The sequence below is a fragment of the Polypterus senegalus genome, chromosome 15 (genome assembly GCF_016835505.1).
Source record: "Polypterus senegalus isolate Bchr_013 chromosome 15, ASM1683550v1, whole genome shotgun sequence".
In the NCBI taxonomy this organism is placed as follows: domain Eukaryota; kingdom Metazoa; phylum Chordata; class Cladistia; order Polypteriformes; family Polypteridae; genus Polypterus; species Polypterus senegalus.
Genome location: NC_053168.1, coordinates 56,125,240 through 56,150,360, shown reverse-complemented (window position 1 = coordinate 56,150,360; position 25,121 = coordinate 56,125,240). Strand labels below are relative to the sequence as shown.

Below are 25,121 nucleotides of genomic sequence, written 5' to 3'. Positions count from 1 at the left end.
TTGTAGTCCAAATTGAATTTCAAAAGGTTGTTCACAAATAAATCTTGTTCAAATACCAGGGCCAAAATACTAAAATGAAAGTGAGTCAATTCAAAACCAGATAATCAAATACTAAACTTTCTGTGATCACTTGTTCACTGATTGAGTCCTATCTATCATAGCATTTTGTTGGAAAATAAAACTTTTTGTATTTGTATTTCTCTAAGTGAGGCTCAGAAATTTATGATCACCCTACATGTCTAGAAGATTTCCAAAGACACTGGTGCTGCCACATCTCAACCACAAAGTATTGTAGCTGCTTGTTGGTCCTACACAATGTCTGCTTGCTTCTTACAGAAGGATAAGACTCCTCTGACATCTCTGCATGTCCTGGGGAAACACTGCATGTTTTCTTTCATACCAATAGACTCTCCTTTTGACTACCACAGAAAATGGTTTTATATACGGTATGTGCCACCACGCTGCCCTGCTATTTCATTCATTTTAGCTCAAAAGGTCCAGGATAACTTGTACTAGACCTGCAAATACAGTCTTATTATGTAAGCAGATTTTGTTTTTGTCAAATCCAAAGGGTGACAATTTCCTCCTGTGTAAGCATGTATTTTGAAACTCAAAATCTTAATTTGAAGAATAGTGGGGCACAAGATCAATTTTAGATGTTCATAATATTATTATACCGTCAGTCTTTGATAACTTGCATAAAATTAATTCAATTAATTAATTATCTGTCTGCAAAAATATATTTAGGTACAGTTCATTGCTTTTAATCATTTTCTGCCTTTATTTTGAAGAGGAGATTGTAAAGCTTAACCTATTTGCAATATCTATCGTGCAAGGCTGAGGGGAAAGCAGATTCTATTCTAATAAAAGCATTGGACATAATATGCAACATTCATTATTCATATTCTTGCCTCCTTTTGAAAATGTTGCCAGCCTTACTTTTCTGCTTTTCCTAAACATTTTGCCATTATACCATCTTAATATTCTTCAGCTAACTCTTCTTCAGACAGTTCTCCTCATTTGTAGTTTTATAAAATTAATTTGAAAAATTTTTTATTTAAAAACACTATATAAGGCATTATACATATCAGGTTTTGTCATTATCTAACCTGCTTAATCCAGACCAGAGATGCAAGGAGAGTTAGAGCCTAATGCAGCTAACATGACCCCAAAGGCAGGAACAAATGCTGGACAAGGCACCAGTCCATCATGGGGCAAACACACACACACACACACACATCAGACACACAATAGAGCCAATAACTTAAATGTCTTAGATCTGTGGGAGGAAACCCATGCAGACATGGGTAGAACATGCAAACTCCACATAGGGAAGACCCGGAATGTGAACTCTGATCTTCTAACTGCAAGGCAGCAGTGCTAGCACTCCACCTCTGTGCTTCCCACATATCAGATCCTCTTCTGAATTCATGAAGTACAAAAATTATGTTGTTCTTAGATTTATATTTGAAATACAATTCTGCCTATGAAGAAAACACCTTTGACAGGATTTCATAGAGTTCTGATTGCCTGATGTAGAGCAACTTCTACAGGAGAAATTTCTTTTAGCTGATATTGACTGGCTTCTCTTGACACAGTATGTTTTGTCACAAAATCATGTGTGAATTTCTTAAAAATAGGAGGCTTATGGTTTGGTGAGATGGTGAGCCTTTGGTGTTATTCAACATATGGCTTGCACAGTACATAAATGGCCCTAAATCTGAGTGTTAAAAGGTGGCATTCCTATCGCTTATTTTTATTGATCTGGGGCCTCATGCATAATGCCGTGCGTAGAATTCACACTATAAAATGACGTAAGCACAAAAGCTGAAATGTGCTTACACACAAAAAATTCCAGATGCAGGAATCTGTGCGTTCGCCAATTTCCACGTTCTTCCGCTACATAAATCCCAGTTAGCGTGAAAAGTAACGCTCGTGCACGCGCCTGCTGTCCTGCCCCAACTCCTCCAAGAATTACACCTCTTTGAGTATGCAAATCAATATAAATAGCCATTAAGATCAGCCTTCTGTGAAAAGACAATGGGAAAATCACAGGATAATATATTAGAGTGAATACCAAGTGGAGGCAGGGAAAAACATAGTATTTGTTGGCTTAAACAGTGGTATAAACAACAAAAGGAAGTCGATCGAGTGACATAGCATGTCAGAGAAACTTGAAAGCTCACATTCACAAAGTTGCACAGTGCCCGAAATAAAAAAAAAAGTTGTCACATATGAAAGTCGCCGTGAAAAGGCAAGTCGTAGCCCACCAGCTGAGTGTCATATGAAAGCTTATTAGGATACAGAGAAAAAAAAAAAAATAGGCACACAGTAGGAAAAAAGCACGAAATGTCAACTTTAATCTCAAAATTTCCACTTTAATCACATGGTTTATTTTGTCATTAAAGTAGAACATCATAAACTTAATCTTAAAATCGTTTAATTTACTAGTTTCTTAAATCCCAACGTAACTAAAGTAGCAAGTTAAATGCTTTGTTTTGTATGTGATCTTCTATGTGTTTGAATCACTACGTGCTTCTTAAACCGGCTTTCTCTTCCTCCAACAGGACACAGAATCCATTATATTCGTGATATTACAGCTCTCTGAATAATTAAAATACATGTATACGTGATATCATTTTCATGATGATAGGAGTTAAATCATGTTATTAAACATGGGAACATTGTGGCGCAGTGATTGTTTATGTCTCAGATGCTTGCTCTGCCATGTGCAACTTCTGTTGAAATGCTTTAGTACAGAAGTACTGTCTCTTTCAAAGTACTAACCTCCAATTCCTGTCCTTAGTTTTCTTTCTCCAAATACCCAATCGCCACACAATCAGCTCTGTAATAGAGGTTAAGCCACCTGTAAGCTTTAAACACCGATTCTTCAAAACTTTTAAGGAACATTGAAATATCTTTGTAGTACGTGTTTAATTATTCTATCCATCTATCCTTCCAGTGTCATGCCAGTCCCAGCAGGATTACAGCGCGAGGCAAGAACAATCCATGAACAGAGCGCAAGCTAATAGCTAGCGCTGTGGCACAGTGTCCTGGCATATTTAATTATTGACAATATAGATTATTTAAATTAAGTTAAAGTTTTATCTGCATAATATAATGAACATATTTTGCTGCATTTCATCTTAAAATGATATTGTCATCATATGTAAATACAAGCTTTATGAAGTGCCTCAGGTTGTGCAATATTATAACTGTATCGCAAGTTTACAATGAGGTAATTCTACTTATAAGTACAGACAGTTCTTCAAGGAGCACTTGATTGAGTGCGTTTATAGTTCTTGGTATGAAACTCTTTCTGAACTGCGAAGCCCATACAGGAAAGGCTTTGAAACGTTTGCCGTGTGAAAGCAGTTCAATAGACAGTATGGCTGAGGCAGCGTGTGCTTGATGCTGTATACCGATGTATGCCGATAATTCTCTTTCTCAGCTCCTGTAGATCTTTGATTCCCCACTCAGATACAGTGATATAAATACTCTGAGTGCTGCAGTAAGAGTAATATGGAAAAAGATGCTCCACAGTGGCAACCCCTAACGGGAGCAACTGAAAGAAGAAGAAGGTGCAATGAGAGTAACAATGCTAAAGCAGCTATTGTATTTATAATAGTTTGACCATTCCGTGGACCATTATATTGTTACTGGTTAATTACAATCAGATGCATTAAACTAATAAACAATATGCGGTTAATTTCAGCGTATTTATACAGCCGCGTCAGGGATGTTGATCTAAAAAAGAAAGGATAACCACACAGGAACAGTGGCACTGTTTTGACGCTGGGTGCCACCAGTCTGTAAAACCGAGCGAAGAACTTGCGTACGACAGGGAAAATGTGCGTGGCTTTACACCAAGTTTAGGTTTTATACATCGTGATTCCAATGTAAAAACGTTCTTACGCAACATTTCTGTGCGTACGCACCGTTTATACATGAGGCCCCTGGACTTTTTAAGTTAATGGCTTGTTAACATTAACATATTTCTGGGACAAAGTGTCACTTCCAATGATGCACTAAATTTCAAAGCAGAATTGTTGGAGAACCCTAAGGACTTCTGGATATTGAACTTTCAGGGAAAACCTCAGTGAACTTGAATATACTGTATACAAGTTAGTTACCATATGACATTGTGAAAACCCATTTTTAGCAGGATTTTCTGACTTAATTTCACCATAGTGTTTAGTTGGTGCTGCTCAGGTTGTGTTACTGCTGTGTTGATTAGGCAGTATGGGAAAGGACACCATAGTGCTAATAAACCAAGATTTGTAATAAAGGTGCCCCTATCTTGGGTATATGGGTGCGACACAACCAGATGTGTGCATCTGGGATCATCAGACTGCTGTTCTCTAGTGCTAGCTAGTGAGATAAAGAGCGGCCAAGCAGACACTACAAAGGTGTAACTACAATAAAGATATTTTCCTGTGGTTTCTTAGTATTTTATCTATTAGTCTTCAGCAGCACTTCTTTATCCATAAGGCATTTAAAAATGTTTCTATTGTATTCATCTTACTGTTAGTAATTGCTCTGCTGTTGGAGCCAGTGCTCTTCAATTTTCTGTTTTGCTTTCCTAATCTTAATTTCAATTTGTTATCAGTGAAGAAAGAGAAATATTGTAGGTAATTCCATTCTGTCATTGAGTAAAAAAAAAGATTACAAATCATGTAATGTTAACAACTGTTAAAAATGCATACCTTGGGCTTGGGCTGTCAGGCTTTGTAAACTTAAAATAGAAATGTGATCACTGGCCATTAATCATCATCTTATGCATCACATGGCACTAATCTAGATGTGCATATCTAATAAAAATATGCTCATGTAAACACTGACTCGGAAAAGACATTTATGCTTTAGAGAGAGTCATTTTGTTGAGAATATTCAGACTTGTTCATCTTTTATCTGCTTATATGCACTTAAAGAAGTGGGACAGTGGTCCACACTACTGTTCATAGCTTCTGGGATCTGCGTTCAGATTGTAGTGTGGACAGTGTCTACACAGAGAATACACATTCTCCAGGCATAGATTTTTCTTTAGATGCACCGGCTTTCCTCCCACTTCACAAAAAATGAGGAAGTTAGACTCCAAATTTTCTCCAGTTAGAGTGAGTGTGTCACCATACATGGGACTAATATCAGGATCAAACTGATTGCCAGGCCTAGCACCCTAATCCAGTATTGGAATATGAGGGTCAAAAATAGAGAGGTTCAGCATATGGGTGGGTAGATGTTCTTAAAAACAGAAAAAGAAAAATGTTCCATTTATTCAATATATATTTTATTTCTGTAAACCAGACTGAACAGTTGACTTTATCAGCACTGTGTAATATGCTTGGTAAAAAATATTAAAACAACAGTCAATAATAGAAAAGTTAAAACAGATAATGTTTTAGAGAGACCATTCCTTCATTTTTAATGCTTACCATTGGACATCTATAGTGCAATAAAGAGACAGATCATGGAGATTTGATAGCTATCTAGTTTCTTAGACAAAATAGGGAACCACTTAGTTATCATCTCTAACATGCAGACCACTTTACACTCAAGACACCTTACGGTTTGCTGGTAATACATTTTTGTGTTTTGTTTTTAGCATTAGTGCATTGGTTAGTTCTATGTGCAGAAGAATTCTAAATGCAATTAATGTTTGGTAAGCTGCAGTCCAGGTTGGAATGCACCAAAAAGTAACGTCCTGTGATATCTGAGATCTGATGATAAGCTTATTTTATAAATGTGGTTTAGCAAAAGAGTGTTTCTTTTTAAAGTGGCATTCATAGCTTTATTATACTACCACTCTCTCCTTGCTTCTTGTTTTCTTGTACCTGCGTACAGGAAGCAGTCTTTGGTTACAAAACAGATACTGAAGCAGTCTTGGACAAATTTAAATTCTTTTGATGTGTAGACCAAACCACTTAAAAATATAATCTTGGCTTCCTGTTTCTTGTATTTAGTGGTGTTTTTTCTTATCTTGTGCTAAAGCAATTTTAGAAAAAAGGACACCTGGTCACACTTCAGAGATGCCATTCCAGCGAGGGTATAACTACCAAAGGGAGTACAGAGGTGTAGGTCGTGGCTTTGTCCCTTATCCATTCAGCCATTGGTACAGATCCATGGATTACGGTAAGCTGGTAACTGCTGCTGCTGCTGCACCTGTTTGTGATAATATGGTACTGTTTTATATGGTACGTTTATTTATATGAAGGTGGTACACCTTCGCTCTTTAGCTTTTTCTTTAATTGTATATATTTTCTTCACATATATGAAACCACAACTTTTGATTATAACTGTATGTTTTCAAAATTGTTTTTTTTATAAATGCTTTTAATTAATTTGTAGATGTCAAGAAATGGAAAATTGCATACAAACTTTCGAACATGTTCTTACTTGCTATCACTAGCTTGAGCTCTCAGAACAGATTTGAAATCTCCATTGGATACTTCCTTGAAAAAAATATGTTCAACAAATATTAACTACAATTAGCGACAGACCCTTCACATCCAACAACTAGCAATAGCACAGAAGTCCTCAGCACCTGAGTTGGAATCTTCTGTCTCTGAAAGTAATTTCAGCCACAAGCTCTGAAACTTTTATTCAGGTTGTTGTTGTATCTCAGTTTATTCCTTGACAAAAATTTCAAAACTGAATTTTGGTAATGTTCAGAAAATATGGGTACTAACATTTTCAAGTACTGGGCCCAGCACGGACTTCCCAGTTGCACTCCCCAAGGTCAGGTGTGACTTGCAGGACTAAGTGCAGAGACTCTAGTTTAATAATAATAATAATAATAATAATAATAATAATAATAATAATAATAATAATAATAAAAAGTCTTGAATACTGATGTGGTTTGTTTATATCACCAAGATCAATCCCACAATAACTGTTAGCAAAATCAATTGGAAGAGAACGAAAATCTAAGCAATGACATTTCAAAGCCTTAGTTTTCTTTTCAAAAGTTTACATAAGGAATGAATAATCAGCAAGACATTTTTGAACATTCGAAATGGTTATGTCAAGTTAAGTATATTGTCATGTGTACATAGTACAATGAAATACTTCCATGAATAGAACAGTTGACAAAATAACTACATCAACAAAAGACACACAAACAAAAAGTATACTATAGCATGCACCACATACAGTACATACTGTATATACTGAGGTGGGCAAAAGTAAGTTTACAGTTGTTTGTATGGAAAAAACATGCAGGCTATGATTATTACAATATCTTTATTAACTTGAATTACTCAAAAGAATGTCACAATGGCACCATGCACTTGGGGACAATCTTGTAAGTGCTCAAATTGCTGGTCTTGCATGCTCACAACTGTAAACTGTAAGAGACAGTACTGTTATATACAGTAGTTAAGCAGAAAACACTTCTTATACAATGAATTTTGAGTAAACACTGTCTCCATTAGGATTTCGTTTTCCTTGCTTTTCTGCATCAACAACTTGTATTTTAACTTTTGCTGTTATGGTTACTCTAGACAAAGTAACAAATGATTGGCTATGTGTAAAAACTGGTGACGATGAATACCAAAATTTTATAAAGTTTGCTATGTAAAGGAGATGGAGAAAATGGCTCACATGTTTACACACTGAAATATTGTATGAAAATGAATGCAGTAAAAATGCTGCCAATTTCATTCTTTGCAAATCACAATCCCAAAAGCAAGTTTGGTATCTTGTTAAATTCTTTTTTCCTAATCAATATATATATCTGTGAAGCAAGCAAAATCTAAAAATATAAACTGTAAAAACATTGGTTTCTAAGGAAAGACAAAAATAATAAAAATCTGATAGCCTGTGGCCTTAACCAGCTTTGGAAAATATTTTAGGGTATACTATGAACCAAGACTGTAAAGTATATCATGAAAGTGTATTTCATGCCTTCCAGTTTCTTAATTTATATCCTAAGTGTAAAGAACACACTATGTTGATTTCCAAAGTAACCAAAATTGCCATATTCACTGCAGGAGTAATATCATTAAGAGAGACTAAAGAGATACAGGGCTATATCTTTCTGCTTAAAATTATATACTCATATATATATATATATATATATATATATATATATATATATATATATATATAATATAACTGGTGAATTTCCCAAATGAAAGAAACAGAACATAGAAATAGAACAAACAGTTTTCTGATTCACATTTTATTGTAAGTTCCTCCACTCTGGATTCTGTCTGCTGTGGTGTTTCAGACGCCCTTGAAAAATACTTTCTTGTGGCATCTGAAGTGGATTTTCCAATCCTACGTGTTTTTTTCGGTGTCATGGGTATATTAGCGAAAAACAGGACAATTATAATGTGTTACATAGTATTATGTTCGAAATAAGCACCCCAGTGAGATGAATTTACGTTATTTACAATAATTCGGAAAGTGAACAAATAGCACCAGTCAGTCAGAAAGAGCAACACTGAAATTGTACTGTCAGTCAGAAACGGAGCAAATAGCACCACAAATACAGAAAGCCAGTGAGAAAGAGTAGAACTTGAAACTGTACTGGGAAAAATGGGAGGAGGAGTGCTCTGTTTCTAAAGAGCGTCTGTGTTGAACCATGCTGCCATATAACGGATGTTGGCAATGGTAACTACAGAGAGATGTGACATACAACTGGTGCTGCATGTGGGAAAATGGCAGGGGAAGGATGCTGTCTTTTTAAGGCAAGTCTTTGTTCAAACATGCTGCCATATAACGGATGTTGGTGAATGAAATACAGCAGTATCGGTGCGTGTGGGAGTGTGACCCGCAGAAACGCGGGTGTGTCAGCTGGTCACGCGCACTGGCTCGTTCAAGTTTTACATCCATATGGCTGTTCCCATTCGCTCAATGAAAGCAGTCGGCCTTCTCCTATTTGGACACTTCTGCCATCTCTTGGCAGTTTAAAGAAACATGGGTAAAGACTGACGCACAGGGACTAAACATGCCGCTAGATGGCTCTGCCGTTAACGTCTGTTGGAACTTGTGGCCATCTTATCGATGATAAATACGGGGACGTGTGCCGAACGTTGTGTCGGTGAAAAGGTGCCCTGCACTTCACCACGAACATTTTTCCCAACCAAATATACCCCATGACCTCCTCCTGGTCACAAATGAGCCTCATCCCCAGTTTGGTGGCGATCGGATGCCCGGTGCAGATTTGTATGGCAGACAAACATACATACATACATAAATACATACACCCACTCATACATACATCGACTCTGCTTTATATATTATATATACTGTATATATATATATATATGCACAGTATATAGATAGATAGATATATATAGTGGATGAGGGAGACACAAGAAGTCCAAAAATTGTTGAGATGCCAGCCAGGTTGCCTGTTTTAATTTGTTGCCTTTGATATATAAAAAAAAAAAAAACATGTAGAACAAAACAGTAGGAATTGGATGCCGGGTGATAAATCATGGTTTCTCAGTTGAGCAGGTCTTGCTTTGGTAGAGCTCCATACTTGGTCAGCTTTGGTCCAAACGTAGCCCCATATTCTGGGGGTGGTCGGCTTTTATAGGAGTCCGAACGGAAGGAGCGCAGTCAGTTGGCCTGCATTGGGTAACTTCTATGAGCTGTGGACGAGAAAAGAAATGATACTGTTAGTTACAGCACCCCCTCCTACACAGGAATGGGAGTACACACCCCTGACGAGCCAGAAAAGTGATCCTCCGATATAAATGTAAAACATATGTGTGTGTGTGTGTATATATATATATATATATATATATATATATATATATATAATTTTTTTCCCCATATTTTATGTTCTCTTCAAATAATAAATAAATTAAATTTTTTTTACTTGTACAAATTTGGAGTATTGTGGTGGCACAGTGAATCCTAACTGACACCATGTATGAAGCTTGCACCAATTTCACAATGCCTATGCAGGTGTTTCTCCGGGTATTCTGATTTCCTCCAACAACCCATGGTTGTGCAGGTGCAACAACTGTGCAGGTTAGGTTAATTAGTGACTGTTAATTAGCCCCACATGAATAAGCCTTGTGGGTATCTTGTTATACAGTCAGGCTGGTCAGGTAATTCCAGCAGCAAGAGGTTAGCAAGGACAGCCTGTGTAAGGAGTACCCCAGGGTAAATGATAGGAGCTGAGTGATAACTCAAGGAGAAGCTGTGCTGTTGGAGGGAGTTTGAAGAGACAGTATGCTGTGAAGAGGTTAACAGAGGCAGCAGTCCTGAGAATGTGCATGCTGGACAGGGGATTATAAAGGGTTGGCCATAAATCCACAGGTGCATGATGGAGCGTAATCCTCAATCTTCACCAGTGCACATGAAAAGAAGACAAAGGAGGTCAGTTATGACTTATCTCATTTGTCTAAAGGCTCAAACTTCTTATTTTGTGAAGTATTAGTGTTTCTCTCCTCTTGGTCCTCATTACAATAAAAAATAGTATTATGGGTTCAGAACATAGTTATAAAATAATAACCAGAAAGTACCCAATACTCTGAAATGTATTCTTTTAAGTTATATTGCTTAAAATGTATTTTAGGTTCAGTGTTTAGTATGTGTGTGTTATGCTTTTAACTGCCATATCTTACACTGAATGGCAAATTTAAACCAAGGTTCAGTTCTTAATACTGTTTAGAAATTCCAGTGTCTTCCCATATCCCCAAAATATACAAGTTAGAGTGACTGGCTAATTTATATTGTCCCTTTATGAGTGAATACAGATGGGTGAGTCTGTCATAGTGTCCCATTAATTGTTGGTCCCTTAGTTTCTTCTAATGCTGCCAAATGGTTTCTGTTGCCCCATGGTCTTGTCATGAAGAACGCAGATTAGAAAAATAGATTGATGAATATACAGTCTTACAGAAGCATACAAGAGAAGTTAATTTAAATTAATTTGACGTCTTTAGATATGAAGATGTTTTATCCATTAGGGAAGTATTTTTATAAATGAAAAATAAAAACAAATATATTTAAAAGGATTATATTTTCTATTACTTGCATATCTGTGCTATGTGAATGTGTATTGATGTATTCTTATCTATGTTTTTTTTCCTTCTTATTCTTATTTGTTTTCAATGTGTTTTTTTTTTTCTTGTAACTTTTTCTTTGACATCTTGTAAAGCACTTTGAGCTATATTCTTTGTATGAAATGTACTATAGAGGTAAATACTTTTGTTGTTGTTTATTATAAGGGCCCTTCCTAGAGCTTTAAATCTGTCACAATTGCAGTATATAAACTGACTATCTGGAGATGCCAGCTACAAAAAGGTTTCTAAGCTATGCTGCTAGTGATCTGAAGTGGGTTAATATTTAGTTTTACAGTGGGTGGTGTTGAGATTAATTTGCAGAACACCATGCCATACCATTTTCTAAGCCTGCTTAATGCTGAGCAGGGTCACGTGGGGCTGGAGCCTATCCCGGAATAGACAAGTACAATCCCCTGGACAGGATGCCAGTGTATCGCAGGATGAACTCACACACATGGATGCACATACATGCGCGCACATGCACACACACACACACACACACACACACACACACACACACACACACAAGGGCCAATTTAGCATTGCTAGTCCACCTAACCTGCTTGTCTTTGGATTGTGGAGGACACCTGAAGGAAACCCACACTGACACAAGGAGAACAATAAAGCACCACACAGGGTGGACCTGGGACATGATCCCTAGTCTCCTTACTGCGAGACAGCAGCGATACCACAGTGCCACCCTAATTTACCGAATGCCATCGAGGGAGAGTTTGAACTCCATTGTCATCACAGTGATGGATGTTGACAGTAGTTAGTGCAACCAGGCTTCCAGGCAAAAAGAGGAGGAAGATTCTGAACTTCTCATGTTCAATATATTTCATAATGCCAGTAGATTGAAATTAAACATTACTTTTGCTCAATCATGGATAGTGGAAGAATTTTGTAGGCTTAAATTGATATATTAGAATAATATGTCTTACATGAATTTGTTTGATATTCAAACTGAAAAGAATTTTGCCAGGACAAGTGCTGGTAAATGTGTAATAATCATCAGCTTTAATGCTATTATAAAATAGATGAAAAATTTCAAACACACATGGAATTTTATTTTAAAAAAGAGTTGCATTTTTCCAACATAATGAAGAAACATAATATTTATCAAACCTGCTTTATCCAGTTCAGTGCTGTGTGTGTTTGGGGCCGGCAGGGGTTTGAGAGGGTTATCCCCCAGGATTATGTGCAAGACAAGAACCATACCTGGACAGGGCACCAGTTCATCATAGGACCCATGCATACTATGTAGTATTTAGCATGCATACTACAGTTTTAGTCATGCAGGGCCTGCAATTTCCAATTAACCTAACCCTGCTAGTCTTTGACAATGTATGAGGTAAACTGAAGTATCCAGGGAAAAATCCATGCAATCATCAGAAGAACATCCAAACTCCACATAAAAAACGACTTGCCCAGCAATCAAACAAAGACAGCAGCTCTAGGACTAAAACATGGACCTGGATGAATTTGTATAATTATCAAATGCATAAAAGTCCACAAGTCGCTATCAATGTTATCCAACCATCAGTGATCGAATGTGCTCAATCTAGTTCAAGTTTGTAGTGGTGAGACTATCCAAGCATCACTGCATCAGATTTACAAAGAGAACAGAATGGGATACCAGTCTCACACATGACACATACACTTCTATGGAGCCAATTTAGAATTGTCTGTCTATGTAACTTGCATGTTGTTGGGAGTACCTGGACAAATGTATCTCCGTACAACAGTGGTTCTCAACCTGTGGGGTGAGCCCCCCAGGGGGGCATGAAGATGTGAAAACAAGAAAACAAGAATCAAAAATATGAAAAAAACATCTGTTGAAACCAAAACAAATTAACTTAAACTACATTCTGATACTAGAACAATAAGTATAGAGTTAGATAAATGTTGATAAAAGTTAAGTAGGTATAATAATAATAATATGCATCTACATTTCCAAAAAATGTTAGGGGCGGCACGATTAAAACTGTTATGAAAACTCGGGTCGCAAATACTTAAAGGTTGAGAAACGCTGCTGTACAAGATGGAACATTATGGGAATGCTACATAAATAATGACCAGCAGCAGTGCTCACCTCTGCACCATCATACTGCCTCAAGACTGAAGTTGATATGTTTAATGTCATGTAAAATATCTGATCATATCACTTCCTCTAACTTCCGAGTTGTGTCAACGTTCACAACCCATAACTTTCTTGCTGTAGAGACCATGTCTAGATTCTTTCTTACCTCAAACCCATCTATGGCCCTATTGTTACTAATACCCTCAGTTAGGCATCATGTGTCAGCATTATAAGGGCATCTGTGTTGTTCTTTCCCACGAATTGTTCCATTTGGGAATAACTGTCCCCAGTGACCAAAAGGAATCTCTGATGACCATCTATACCTAGTAGGGCTATTGTTGCTAATAGCTCAACATTTAAGACAACACTAGGCCTATTACACCTACCATTGGTCTAAACTTTTGATTTTGTAGGCTTTTCTTGTGACTGGAAACCAAACATTTGGGTGTTAGTCATATCCTCAGCTATATTTTGAGAGGAATGAAAAATAATTAATGTACCAGAGTTAGATATACTGTGTAGTTGTGCTGAAATCATAATAATAATCATACTCATGAGATAGGTGACTTTTTTGTTTTTTGGAGTTAGGAAGTAGGTTTCTTCTTGACAGAGCAGTCATGCAGGCCACTGTTGTGCTCAAATTAGCCTTCAGTAGCAGGCTGATGTACTAAGGCTGATGTTGTAAGTTCTCCCCCTCTTTCTGTTGCTGCTGTGATCGGCTTTTATTGTCCATGACTCTGTGCAAATGGCTGTGGAAAACAGATTGTTAAAACGATGCTAATGATCCCATTAATAGTAATTGTCAGAAACAGTGGTACATTTTTTTCTTATGAAAAACTGTACTATTCTTGGAGCAAAAATGTAAAAGAATCTCATCAATGCACAAGGTGCAGTAATGACTGAAAATAATTAAAATTTTAATCAAATATGTTATTTGTTGCTTAGATAATGACATTTCACCCACCCACTGAAAGTACAAAAATAGTGTTTTAACTGTAGGAGGTACAAATACATCCATGTTTTGTGCAGTAAATATCTTATAGAAGTTTCTCGTTTATTAGGATTTTTTCAAAAGTATCTGCATACATGATTTAAATAATGGATGTTTTGGCAGCACAGTGATCATTTTACTACCTCTCAGTACTAGAGATACGAGTTCAATATGATCAATTAAATTCAATTAAATGCCATTGTGTTATATTCTGCCTTTAGGGAAACGTATATAATTTCTTTTTAGATAAGGATTGGGAATGAAACATGAGTCAATATTTAAGTGAAGTTCATAACCAAAAAGTCAATCTTTTGCCAAAGCCAAATTTGAAAGACAAAAAGTGTAATATAAAACTAAAGGAAGAATTTTGGAAACTAGATCAAAAGATCAAAAGCAAAATACAGCGCCCAAAATGTGTTGTTATCCAAATCGTAAATCGCAATCACTTAACAGATTACCATAGTGATGCCATAACTCATACCACAAATAGTAACATGCATAAAAAAATTAAAATGCTTTTAAAGTCTTTAAATATCCATAAGTATCCACTTTAATACAATGACATGTGTCTGTTTGTGTCCATATATCTGTTTCCCGTCTGATTGCTAAGCTTAGAAAGGAAAGTTTTAAGAATAGGCAAAACAAGGGGCAAAAAACCAAAAATGTTAATAAAAATACCACATAATAGTTTAAAAAGAAGAAAATTGGACTTTTCAGTCTATTCTGTTTTTCAAAGTTAAATGCTGGCAACAGTAGCATGGTACCAACTTTTTTCCACCCACTCAGGCCATGTGAATGGATGAGTGAAAATAATGATAAACTGATGTGCACATCTGTAGACCAAAGCCCCAACTCAGCTGGGCTAGAATCACTAAACCAGGCCAATGCGGTAGCAACCACTGCTGCATTTTCCAAGTAAAACATTTTGAGTATAAGAGTGACCTCTTTGATGAGCGATTCAGAGAATGGAAGCAGCAAAAACAGGCAGGTCTATCCTAAGAGGTAATGGCCGCTGTGAGAGAAAGGGTTTGAGTGTGCATTATTATACCAGACCAAATGAACAACACAGGTATTAAACAAAAAACATGAGGTCTGCGTTGATTACTTAGATTTCAAAATCAATCAAGTTCAAAATCAGAATCAACATTTCAAAACCAAAAAGGCGAAAGAAAATTTCCAAAACAGATGCTAAATAAAACCAGGGAAGTTTTCAAAAGAAGCTAAATCATAACGCACTGTCTGTGCAAGCTTTACTCATTTGTCTGGTGTCTGCCTGGGCTCTTTCACTGGTAGTACTACTTCTTTCCACATCTCATAGTCTTGGAAGGTAGGCCCAGAATGAATGTGCTATGCAGTGATGGCTTGTCCAAAATTAATTCCAGCTTTGCTTCCATTGCTGTTGAGGTAGCTTCTGGTTAACCATGAACCCGTGATGGCAAAAGCAGCCTCTGATTATACAGCAGTGACAGTAGTAGGAGTAGTTGCAGTAATATGGTCATTTGTATAGAGAATAGTGAAATTCTTACTTGCATGCCCAATACGTTACCACTCCTGGCATCATGATCAAGAAGACTGTATTCAAATGAGTAACACCATTTTATTTAAGATCAATAAAACTCCGGGTCTGTAGGAATTATACCAATAGTGTTGAAAGAAATGAAAGACCTTTACTAGTGTAAGTTTCACATGCTTCACACAAGTTTGATTTCTGCAATGCACTTGATGTCACTGTGATAGGCTGTGAACCTCCTCTCATACCCTTGACCCAATGGATTTGGTAACGGATATATGGCGAGCATGCATTCTATAAATTTTCAGACCCTCTTAATTGAATTCAAGGTCATAGGGGCCCATAGCCCACTGGCACTGCTGTGCACAAAGCCATAATAGTCTTGGACAAGAGGCCAGTCCATCACGGAGACTGCTCATGAAACTCCCACATTTACACACATGATTCAGAGCCACAATTCAGCCTGGGGACATGGAAGAAAAATCTACACTGACATAGGAAAGAATGGTAAGCATTGCAGTAAAAATAAAAAAAAAGTTGCAAAGCAATATTAGTAAGAGATTGAAGAAACTACAGAATATATAGAGACTACATTAAATTGGTTCTCTTCCCCATATTTCAGTATAATATGCTATAAGTCAGTCGTTTTTTATAAAATATTGTAACTCCTTATCATTCTCATGTTAAGAAATGCCACCACCGCTGCGAATATTACCTACTTATGCAAATACCGCTGCCTTATCACAAAAACTAAAGAGAGAAAAACAATAGGAGTATAATTTTATAAATTATTCATGTTTCATGGTATTTTGTGTGAAATTCCAGCAAGTTTGGTCATATTCACTCAAAATCATTATAATCAAATGCCATACTTCAGTTATTGAAACTCTTAACAGCTTTTTTCTTCTTCCCATTGACTGTTAGCCTACTTATTTATCAGGGGATCTAAGTTTTAACTTCCTGTTTTCAGAATGCTTTATCAGTTCCTTAGCCTTTTATTTCAGTTTCGATAACAGAACATTTATCTTTACTTCTCTGATGTGATGTAAACTGATATGAATGAGTCACGTAATGTGGATTCCTGTTGTCTTTTGGTGTTACTGCTATAGATGCTTTCTAATTGAGATTCTCGCGTGAATGTGATTTTCATTTCAATCAGTGCAACAGAGACAGTAGCTCATTCTTGTTTTTAACTGAATTCTTGTTAATTTTATTAATTGGGGTTTACTGCAGTGGTAGCTACAGGGCAGAATTCCATTGTGTAAGGCATTCTGAATATTTTACTTTAATACATGTATTTTGCTTCATTTCATTTTATTAAACTTTCTTTTTTACTGCCATCCAAATTGTGACAAACATTTTACATAAGTACAAATGACAATCCTGCGGTGGGCTGGCATCCTGTCCGGGGTTTGTTCCTGCCTTGCGCCCTGTGCTAGCTGGGATTGGCTGCAGCAGATCTCCGTGACCCTGTGTTAGGATATAGTGGGTTGGAAAATGACTGACCGACTGACTGACAAATGACAATCCTTTTTCTATCTCTGCTTCTGGGTCATTTCAACCCATATGATCATTATATGAGCATATATAGTTGAAATACTGCATTTGACAATTAAAAACAACAGTATTGAAACCATGACAAGCAAGATTACTAAGGCATATTCAGAATCATCCACACGACTGTTCATTTCCTACAAAATGCAAACATGCCTTGTTGGATATTTCTGCATGGAAATGATAAAGATGTAAACTTGAAATAACAGCACAATTCAAGTAAGACAGGAGGTGAGTCAAGGGGCAGAATTTGTTGAATTGAAAACCTGCAACGGCACAATGAGTTTGATTTAGTGAGTATGTTTCCCAAAAATGGGTTTGATAAACATTCCTAACCCAATAGCACCTTTATGTGTGTTAAGTTGTCAAGTACACAATTATTTTAAGCAACCTTGACTAAGAAACACTGGTATTTTCTCTCTTCTTTGAAACACATTTTTACTTAATTAGTAATGGTGTAATGATTTATATTATTGTTGACAGGAAGCAGGCATGAGTGAACAAAAGTTAATGAACATCAAGTGACTTCTTTTTTACAACTCTAATTACAAGCAACCTCAGAGTTGTTCTGCTTTCTCACCAAGTTCTCTCCATCCTTCTTTTATTTGAATCATCTGTATTGAGGTATGAGTGAAACATAGTTGGAAGGAGAGCAATTGATCAACACTCTTTATTTAACACTTAATAACATAAGAAATGACAAAAGTGTAAATTTAAAATAGAAGATTTTCACTGTTAAAACTGTGGTGACTCTGAATGTAAAACATACCGTAATAACAAATGACATACTGTACGTCAATAGTTATTTTTTATCCTGGCTTTATAGGCTTCATCATACAGCATACTTAACATGCTACCCTATAGAAGTTGTCAGTGCTGTGTTTTTTAGTTAAAATTAAAAGAAAGTCTTTACTTTTTGGAATTTATGTGTGTTTCATACTCACCTGCCTATCCTGTCACTGATATGACTCCTCCTCAATTCATCTTTGGCCATAAGGTCATTATTGTGTATTGTGTATAGAGTACACTGAAATTTTACTGACATGTGTTAGTTAACACAACGTAGAACACATCTCCAGCGCCATGATTAGTGAGTATAAAAACTTACTGTGTCTATAACAAATATTCATTCCTTAGACATTTTCACATTTTATTGTTTTGCAACATTGGATTTAATTTGGCTATTTTGATACTAATCAACAGGAAAAAAACTCTTAAACGTTAAAGAGAACACAAATCTCTGAAAAATGGTCCAAATTAATTACAAATATATAAAACAAAATAATTGATTGTAGTCACCCCCAATAATAAGCCCCCTATCCCAAATCATTACTGGTGAAGCAGATTGGTTTTAGAGTTCACAGAATTAGTTCAATGGAGATCACCTATCTGTAGTCATGGGGTTTCAACCAACTGTAGTATAAATGCACCTGCAAGTGAAAGGTTCAGCTTGTAAAGAGTCAGTATGGTGGACTACCCTACACAATGAAGATAAAAGACCACTCCAATTAACTCCATGATAAAGGTGATGGAAAAGTACAGGTCAGGGAAAGGAATACAAGATAACAGCCAAGTCACTGAATATCCCTTGGAGTCTAGTTAAAACAGTCATTACAAAATGGAAAGAGTATGGCGCATCTGTAAACCTGTATAGAGCAAGACTTCCACAAAAACCGAGTGATAAAGCAAAAAAAAGAGAGTGGGAAAGGCTTCCTAGAAACCCAGGATAACTCTGGAGGAGGTACAGTGGTTGAGATTGTAGACAGTAATCGTTGCCTTTGTGGCTCACCAGTCATAGCTTTATGGGAGAGTGAGAAAAGAGAAAGCCGCTATCAAAAAAACTCTCATAATATTTCAGCTGGAGTTTGCCAGAAGGTACAGTCAACTAATCATACTAAATGCCATTAAACCATAAAAAAAATATTTTTATATAAAGTTCTTTTTTCCTGTTGAAAGAGTCACCAAATCCATTTGCCACATCATTACATGAGTGGAAGATCCGTTTTGATTGGGGAAGAAAAAACAATCCCTCTGCTACAAGCTTTGTGTTGATAACATTGTGTTGCTTAGGAGTTGAAAACTGGAAGTGGAGAGCAAGTTGGAAAGATGGAGAAAGCCTTTGGAAGATAAAGGATTAAAGATAAATAGGAAAAAGACTGAATATATGAGGTTTAATGATGATCAGGATTCAGAAGTTAGCCTGCAGGGAGAGCTATTGAAAATAATGGATACATTTAAATATCTAGGATCAGTGATAGCCCAAGATGGAAAAGTAGATGCAGAAATAACCATCAGAGGTCAGTGTGAATGGAACGTTTGGAATTGTCTGTTGTTCAGTTTATGCTCCTACTGTGGTAAGTGATGTCTCAGTGAGGGAGATATTCTGTTTACAGCTTCGCTCTGTGGTTGATGGGTGCTCGTGAGGAGACACTCCTTTTGTCATGGGTGACTTCAATACAACCACCGACATTGACAGGACTGGCTATGAGGAGTATGTCGGCCCCCATGTGTTTGGTGACCATGGTGAAAGTGGATCCATGTTGTTTGACTTTGCAAAAGAGCTGTCGTTCGCTGGATCCTGGTTCCAGTGCCCTGAGCCTCATTGTTGAACTGTGTCTTCCAATACTGATGGTGCAGAGGAAATCAATCACATCCTCAAGGGCAGATGCTGGAGGCTCCTACAGAACTGCAGGATATATAGAAGTGCCCAGTTTGTGAATTTTGACCAAAGACTTGTTATTACTCTGAAGATCAAGCTTTGGTTCAGTAGGTTACCACATACTAGGAAAATGAGGCTGGACTTTAACAGACTCTAAGATCAGGCTTTTTGTTATGAATTTGCACAGTTTTTATGAGGAACTTGCAGACTCGAATGCAACTGCCAATCCTAATGTGATGTGGGAGACCTTCTGTGACAAGACCCTGAAGGTGGCTGAGGTTTGTGTTGGTGTTGCTGGTGTTCCCAGAAGAAGGCATTTCATCTTGCAGGGCACTCTGGATATTAGAGAGAAGTTGCAACACATGGCTTGATGGCAACTCTGGTCTGTATTGGGAGCTGAAAAGGATGTTTACAAGGGCTCTATGAGCAGATAAGGAGGCGTTTGTTAGAGGAATCTATAAACAAGTGACACACCATCTATGGTCTAGTGGCCCACATTCTGCTTACAGAGGAATCAAAGTCCCAGTCAGGGTGGGTGATGGAATGTTCTTTACGGATGACTGTGCAGTTGTGACCACTGGGCTAGCTACTTTGACCAGCTGTTTAAAGCTACTCCTCTGGCTAGGATGTTGGACATCTGTGGGTGTATGGTTCTTGAGGCTGATTCTCCAGTTAACTGAGAACCACCCAATCTCACTGAGATTGCGCAGGTGGTGAATCAGCTGATGGTGGAGAAGGATGGAGGGATTGTGGTATTTGGAGTGAACTTCTCAAAGGCTGGTGGTAATCCCAGCTGACTGGAGAAATGGTATATGTCATCCCTATCTGGAAAAGGAAGGGTGATCGCCTGTATTGCGGTAACTATAGAGGGATAACACTGCTCTCAGTGCCTGGTAAGGTCTTTGCTAGGGTCATATTCTATAGGATCCATGCTCACTACCTTACCTACCAGCAGCCAGTGCAGTCGAATTGTATGTCTTAAAAAGTTTACCACCGACTGCATCCTGGCACTGAGAGTTCTCCTCGAGTGCAATCGTGAATATCAACAGAGTTTCTTTGTAGCCTTTGTTGATTTCTGTAAAGCATTCGACACAGTTGGTCAAACTGCTCTGTGGGACATCCTGAGACTTCACAGTATTCCCACAATGTTTCTGGATGTCATGGTGGTCCTGTGCAGTGGGTGAGTTTTGCAGACTGGAGGTGGAACCTCTTCATGAGTTTGAGTTGAGTTTGGGATTCGTCAGGGGTGTGTTCTTGCTCCTACTTTGTTCAATGCTTGCATAAACTGGGTCTTTGGCAGGGTTGTGGGGTCCAGTGGCTGTGGGGCATCTATTGGCAAAGAAAGATTCACTGATTTTAATTTAGCATGTGATGCTGTTATGTTTGCAGAGTCAATGGAGGCCCTGAGTGCAGTTCTTGTGGGACTCATTGAGGAGTCTGAGTGCCTGGGCTTCCAAGTGTCCTGGACAAAAACCAAGATTCAGGCCTTTAATGACCTCTTGGGCATAGACATTAGCAGTGTGTCTGTTTGCATCAAGAGGTTTACTTACCTTGACAGCAACATTCATGTCTCTGGTGACACTTCCTATAAAGTCAGTAGGGAGGTTGGGGGAGCATGTTTTGCTATGTAGTTGCGAGACGTAGACGCTATCTAGTGACCTGAGGCGAAGTCTGGACTTCTTCAGTACTGTGTCTCTTCTGAGAATCCTTGGGTACCCTTGGTTTGACTTTGTGTCAAACGAGTGCTTACTCACAGAGTCCTGAATGAGGCACATTACCTGCATTGTGAGGGAGCATTAGTTATGGCAACATGGTGCGATTCCCCAAGGGTGATCCTGCCCTCAAGATCCTAATTCTTGAGGACCCGAGGGACTGGACCAGGCCCATGTTACACCTGATGGTCATTTCCTGAGGATGGGACTGGACATGCTCAACGGATATGTTGCTTTTTAAATTTTTTGCTCTACATGATTGTCAGTTATAAATTTGCACTACATGATGAGCAACTAGGTTTGTTTGTGAAGGCATTCTCTTTAATAAATGGGCACCAATTCATTGCTGATTCCTGCTTTGTACCTGAAACTGCCAAAATATACCTGGGCATGGTGCAGCACTATATCAGAAATACCAGTCTTGAGGAATTTTTAAATGAATGAATGAATGAAAAATATTTGTTTAGGTTTCTTGTAACAACACATGTAGTTGATACTTTCTTAAAATGTCTTAAAAACCATTGGCAGAGTGAAACTTTAGTAGGTTCATTTTGTGATTCCTTTAGAAGAGATGGTTGAGTGTACTTGAAATGGCAATAGGTGGTAGCTGAAACTCCAATAGCAACAATGACATAACAATCTTTATTCCTGCTTGCTATTTGCATTATTTGAAATACAGTGTGTTAGGCCAAATGTGTCATATCTTACTACATTGCCAAGAGTATTTTCCTAAATGATTTTGTGCATTAATCAAATTTACATTTTTTTTTCAAATAGTTTGCATGGTAACAGATTTATTTGTGGCTTTGTTCATTTGCAAATATTTCTTCACATTAATTAATTCACTTTTGATTTTCTGTCTATTCTTTGTCCAACACTGCACATTTCATTATACATGTGTGAGGAAACAGACTATGCTGACAAGGCATTAAGCAGTCCTGGAATGGAATCATAGTCCATTAAATTCAGTTTAGTTTGTTTTTGTATAGCACTCTTCAATGAGTGAAGATGCAGAGTGCTGTGACAAATCCACATGTAGATAACAATTACAAATTTTATAAACTTCTAATTACATTATGAGTACACATAATGACAGAATTTTGTTTAAACAGGCAGGAAACAGTGGCTCTAAACTGAATAATATAAATGATGTCCAGCAATACCTGTGCATTAATTAATACTTGAACTATGGTCAGTTGACAACACAGGAGAGGAAAACACAATCTCCAGTCAGCAGCATCCCTGGAGAAAATAAACTTACGGAGGGTCTACAGTAATTTCTAACAGACAAAGTCAAAGATAAAGTCAGACACCATCATTGTCCTGGAGACCTCGGCCAACTAGTCACTCACCCTGTCATAGATATTCTTCGGTAGAGTTTGCTCTGGGCAGTCAAGTCCGATGAGAGAATCTTTCCATTCAATGATTTCAATCTGAGATGACTTATCTTTACACAGTAGAGCAGTGGTACCGAGTGCCAAAGCAGATACTGAAAACAGAGAAGAGGAGGATTAACAGTTCATTGTTATTGATTTATTTTTGAACAAATGACTGCCAAACAGATGCTGTCTGTACAGCTAATCAGCTCTAGTCAGGGAATTTTATATTGAAGTTGTGTGTCTTCAGCCAGTATTTAACGGCTGAGACTGAAGGGACATCTCATATTTAAGCAGGCAGATCCTTCACAGCTTTGTGGTTCTGTAACTAAAAGCTTGACCTCCCATTGTTGTTTTATTAATCCCTGGAATCTTTAATAGACTGGCATCTTGAGGTCTTCATGTGTGCTCTGGTTTGTAATTATATGTTTAGATAAGTAAGCACGGCCTTGACCATTTAAGGCTTTTTATGTAAGGAGTATTTTGACATCCACCCCAAGCTTAACTGTGAGCCAGTGTAAGGACTTAAGAACTTGAGTTATATGTTTGTGCTTTCTAGTACTTGTAATGCTTCAGGTTTTTGAAAATGACTGGAAGCCGCTTAAAAAACAGTTTTCACAGCCAGTGAACAATATATTGCAGGATTCAATCCTACTAGAAATACATGCAATTAATGATTTTTCAGTGTCCTCTGCATTTAGAAACTGTGTCATCTGGAAAGATGATAAAACAGGCTATAGACAGTTTTGTAATGTTTGTTTTAAAAAGAATACTGGTGCCAAAGGTAATGCCTGAATTGCAAGGAAAAGTAATGGTTTATCCAGCTGAGTTAAAAGTTGGCAGAGTATCATTGTGGTCTGTATCATTTCCTCCAGTAAGTATCATCTTTGCTTTGTTTTAATTCAGAAACAAGTAATTGTCTTTCATCCACCCTTTTAACTCATTAACACAGATAAATGTCATTTGTTCTAAAAGATAGGTATATCTGGGTGTCTTCTGTATGTAAGTGAAACTGAATTTTATGCTTTCTAGTAATAGTTTTCAATTGGAAGAATGTAAAAGTGAAAACAGTAAACGTCCAAGTACTGAGACTCGCAGGGCACAATATTTAACTTCTGAATATAATGACGGAACACTGAAATTGATAAATATGAACGAAACCATGCAAGCATCATGCCTAAGTACACAATGTAATTCTCCAACTTAAGTAGCATAATAGATTGTCAGTGGTGTCAAAAATTGCACCAAAATCTAATAACATAATTATTGTTGAATTTCCTTCATCAGAGAATATTAGAATGTGGTTTACAGAATGGGTTCTTGCTCTCCCTGTACTGTGACCAGTGCAGAAGCCAAGCTGAAATTAAAAAAAAAAAAATTGTGCTGTGTAAAGTCTGGAGTGACTACTTTTTCAAGTATTTTTGAAAGAAAGGGTTAATTTGAAACAGGTCTGTAACTGTTTATGTGGCTCTAGCTAGGATGTTGTTCAGTCATGATGTGATATCTGACACTTTTAGTGTATTAAGAACTGTGTCAGTCAGTAATAACATTGGTAATGCTAAGAATGATTATACTGCTAGCGCAGCCATTGAGCTTTTCACCAGTTCTGACAGGACTTGGTCTAGTGGACAGCTAGTTAGTTTCATTTTAGCAATTAACTGTATATCTTCCTTTTCTTTTATCAAGTAAAGATTATTAAAGTTGTGTGCATAAGGCAAGATAGGGTTTGAAACTGCAATATTTAGTTTGCAAGGTGACACTGATATCTAGGATCTTATTTTGTCAATATCCTCAAGGTAGAGTTCCCTCGTAAGCTTTTCTTAATTTATTAGAAAAATGGGCAACTTATTGAAAATCAATTTTTTAAAATAAAAAACAAACTTTCCAGTCTAGGATTTGACCGTTTTTCTTTGCTGATGTGAATCTAGCCACAGTAATAGTTTTTATTGTGGGCCATTTTGGGAAATGTCTTGTGAGAGATCAGATGAAGTGCTGTAGATGTCTGTGTTCATATCATAATTGCTAGTTTAATAGCCTTTTTCTGCTTTTCTTACTGATTATCTGCTGGTTACTCACAGAATGGCAATGCTTTCTTGAATAGTTGTTCTAGAGGAAGCAAATACTGAACTATACAGTGCACACAGTGAATCATTTGTTACAGTGGAAACGCACCATATATACATCCTACTGTCCTGTTGACAGAATATTACATTTGTGG

The 25,121-nt window shown here is 37.2% G+C and overlaps 1 protein-coding gene across 2 annotated transcripts in view; it reads left to right on the top strand.

Annotated features, from left to right (window-relative positions):
* LOC120516152 (histone deacetylase 9) overlaps window positions 1-25,121 on the top strand; it is a 710,327-nt gene that overhangs the window by 187,897 nt on the left and 497,309 nt on the right. The window contains exon 1 of one of the 2 annotated variants that reach the window (XM_039737622.1): window positions 6,011-6,129. The exons of the other annotated variant lie outside the window; for it this stretch is intronic. Within the exon in view, the coding sequence (XP_039593556.1) occupies window positions 6,027-6,129 (103 nt within the window). The 5' untranslated portion in view covers window positions 6,011-6,026. Of the gene's footprint in view, window positions 1-6,010; window positions 6,130-25,121 lie in introns of those variants that run through there. 2 annotated transcript variants of the gene reach the window in all.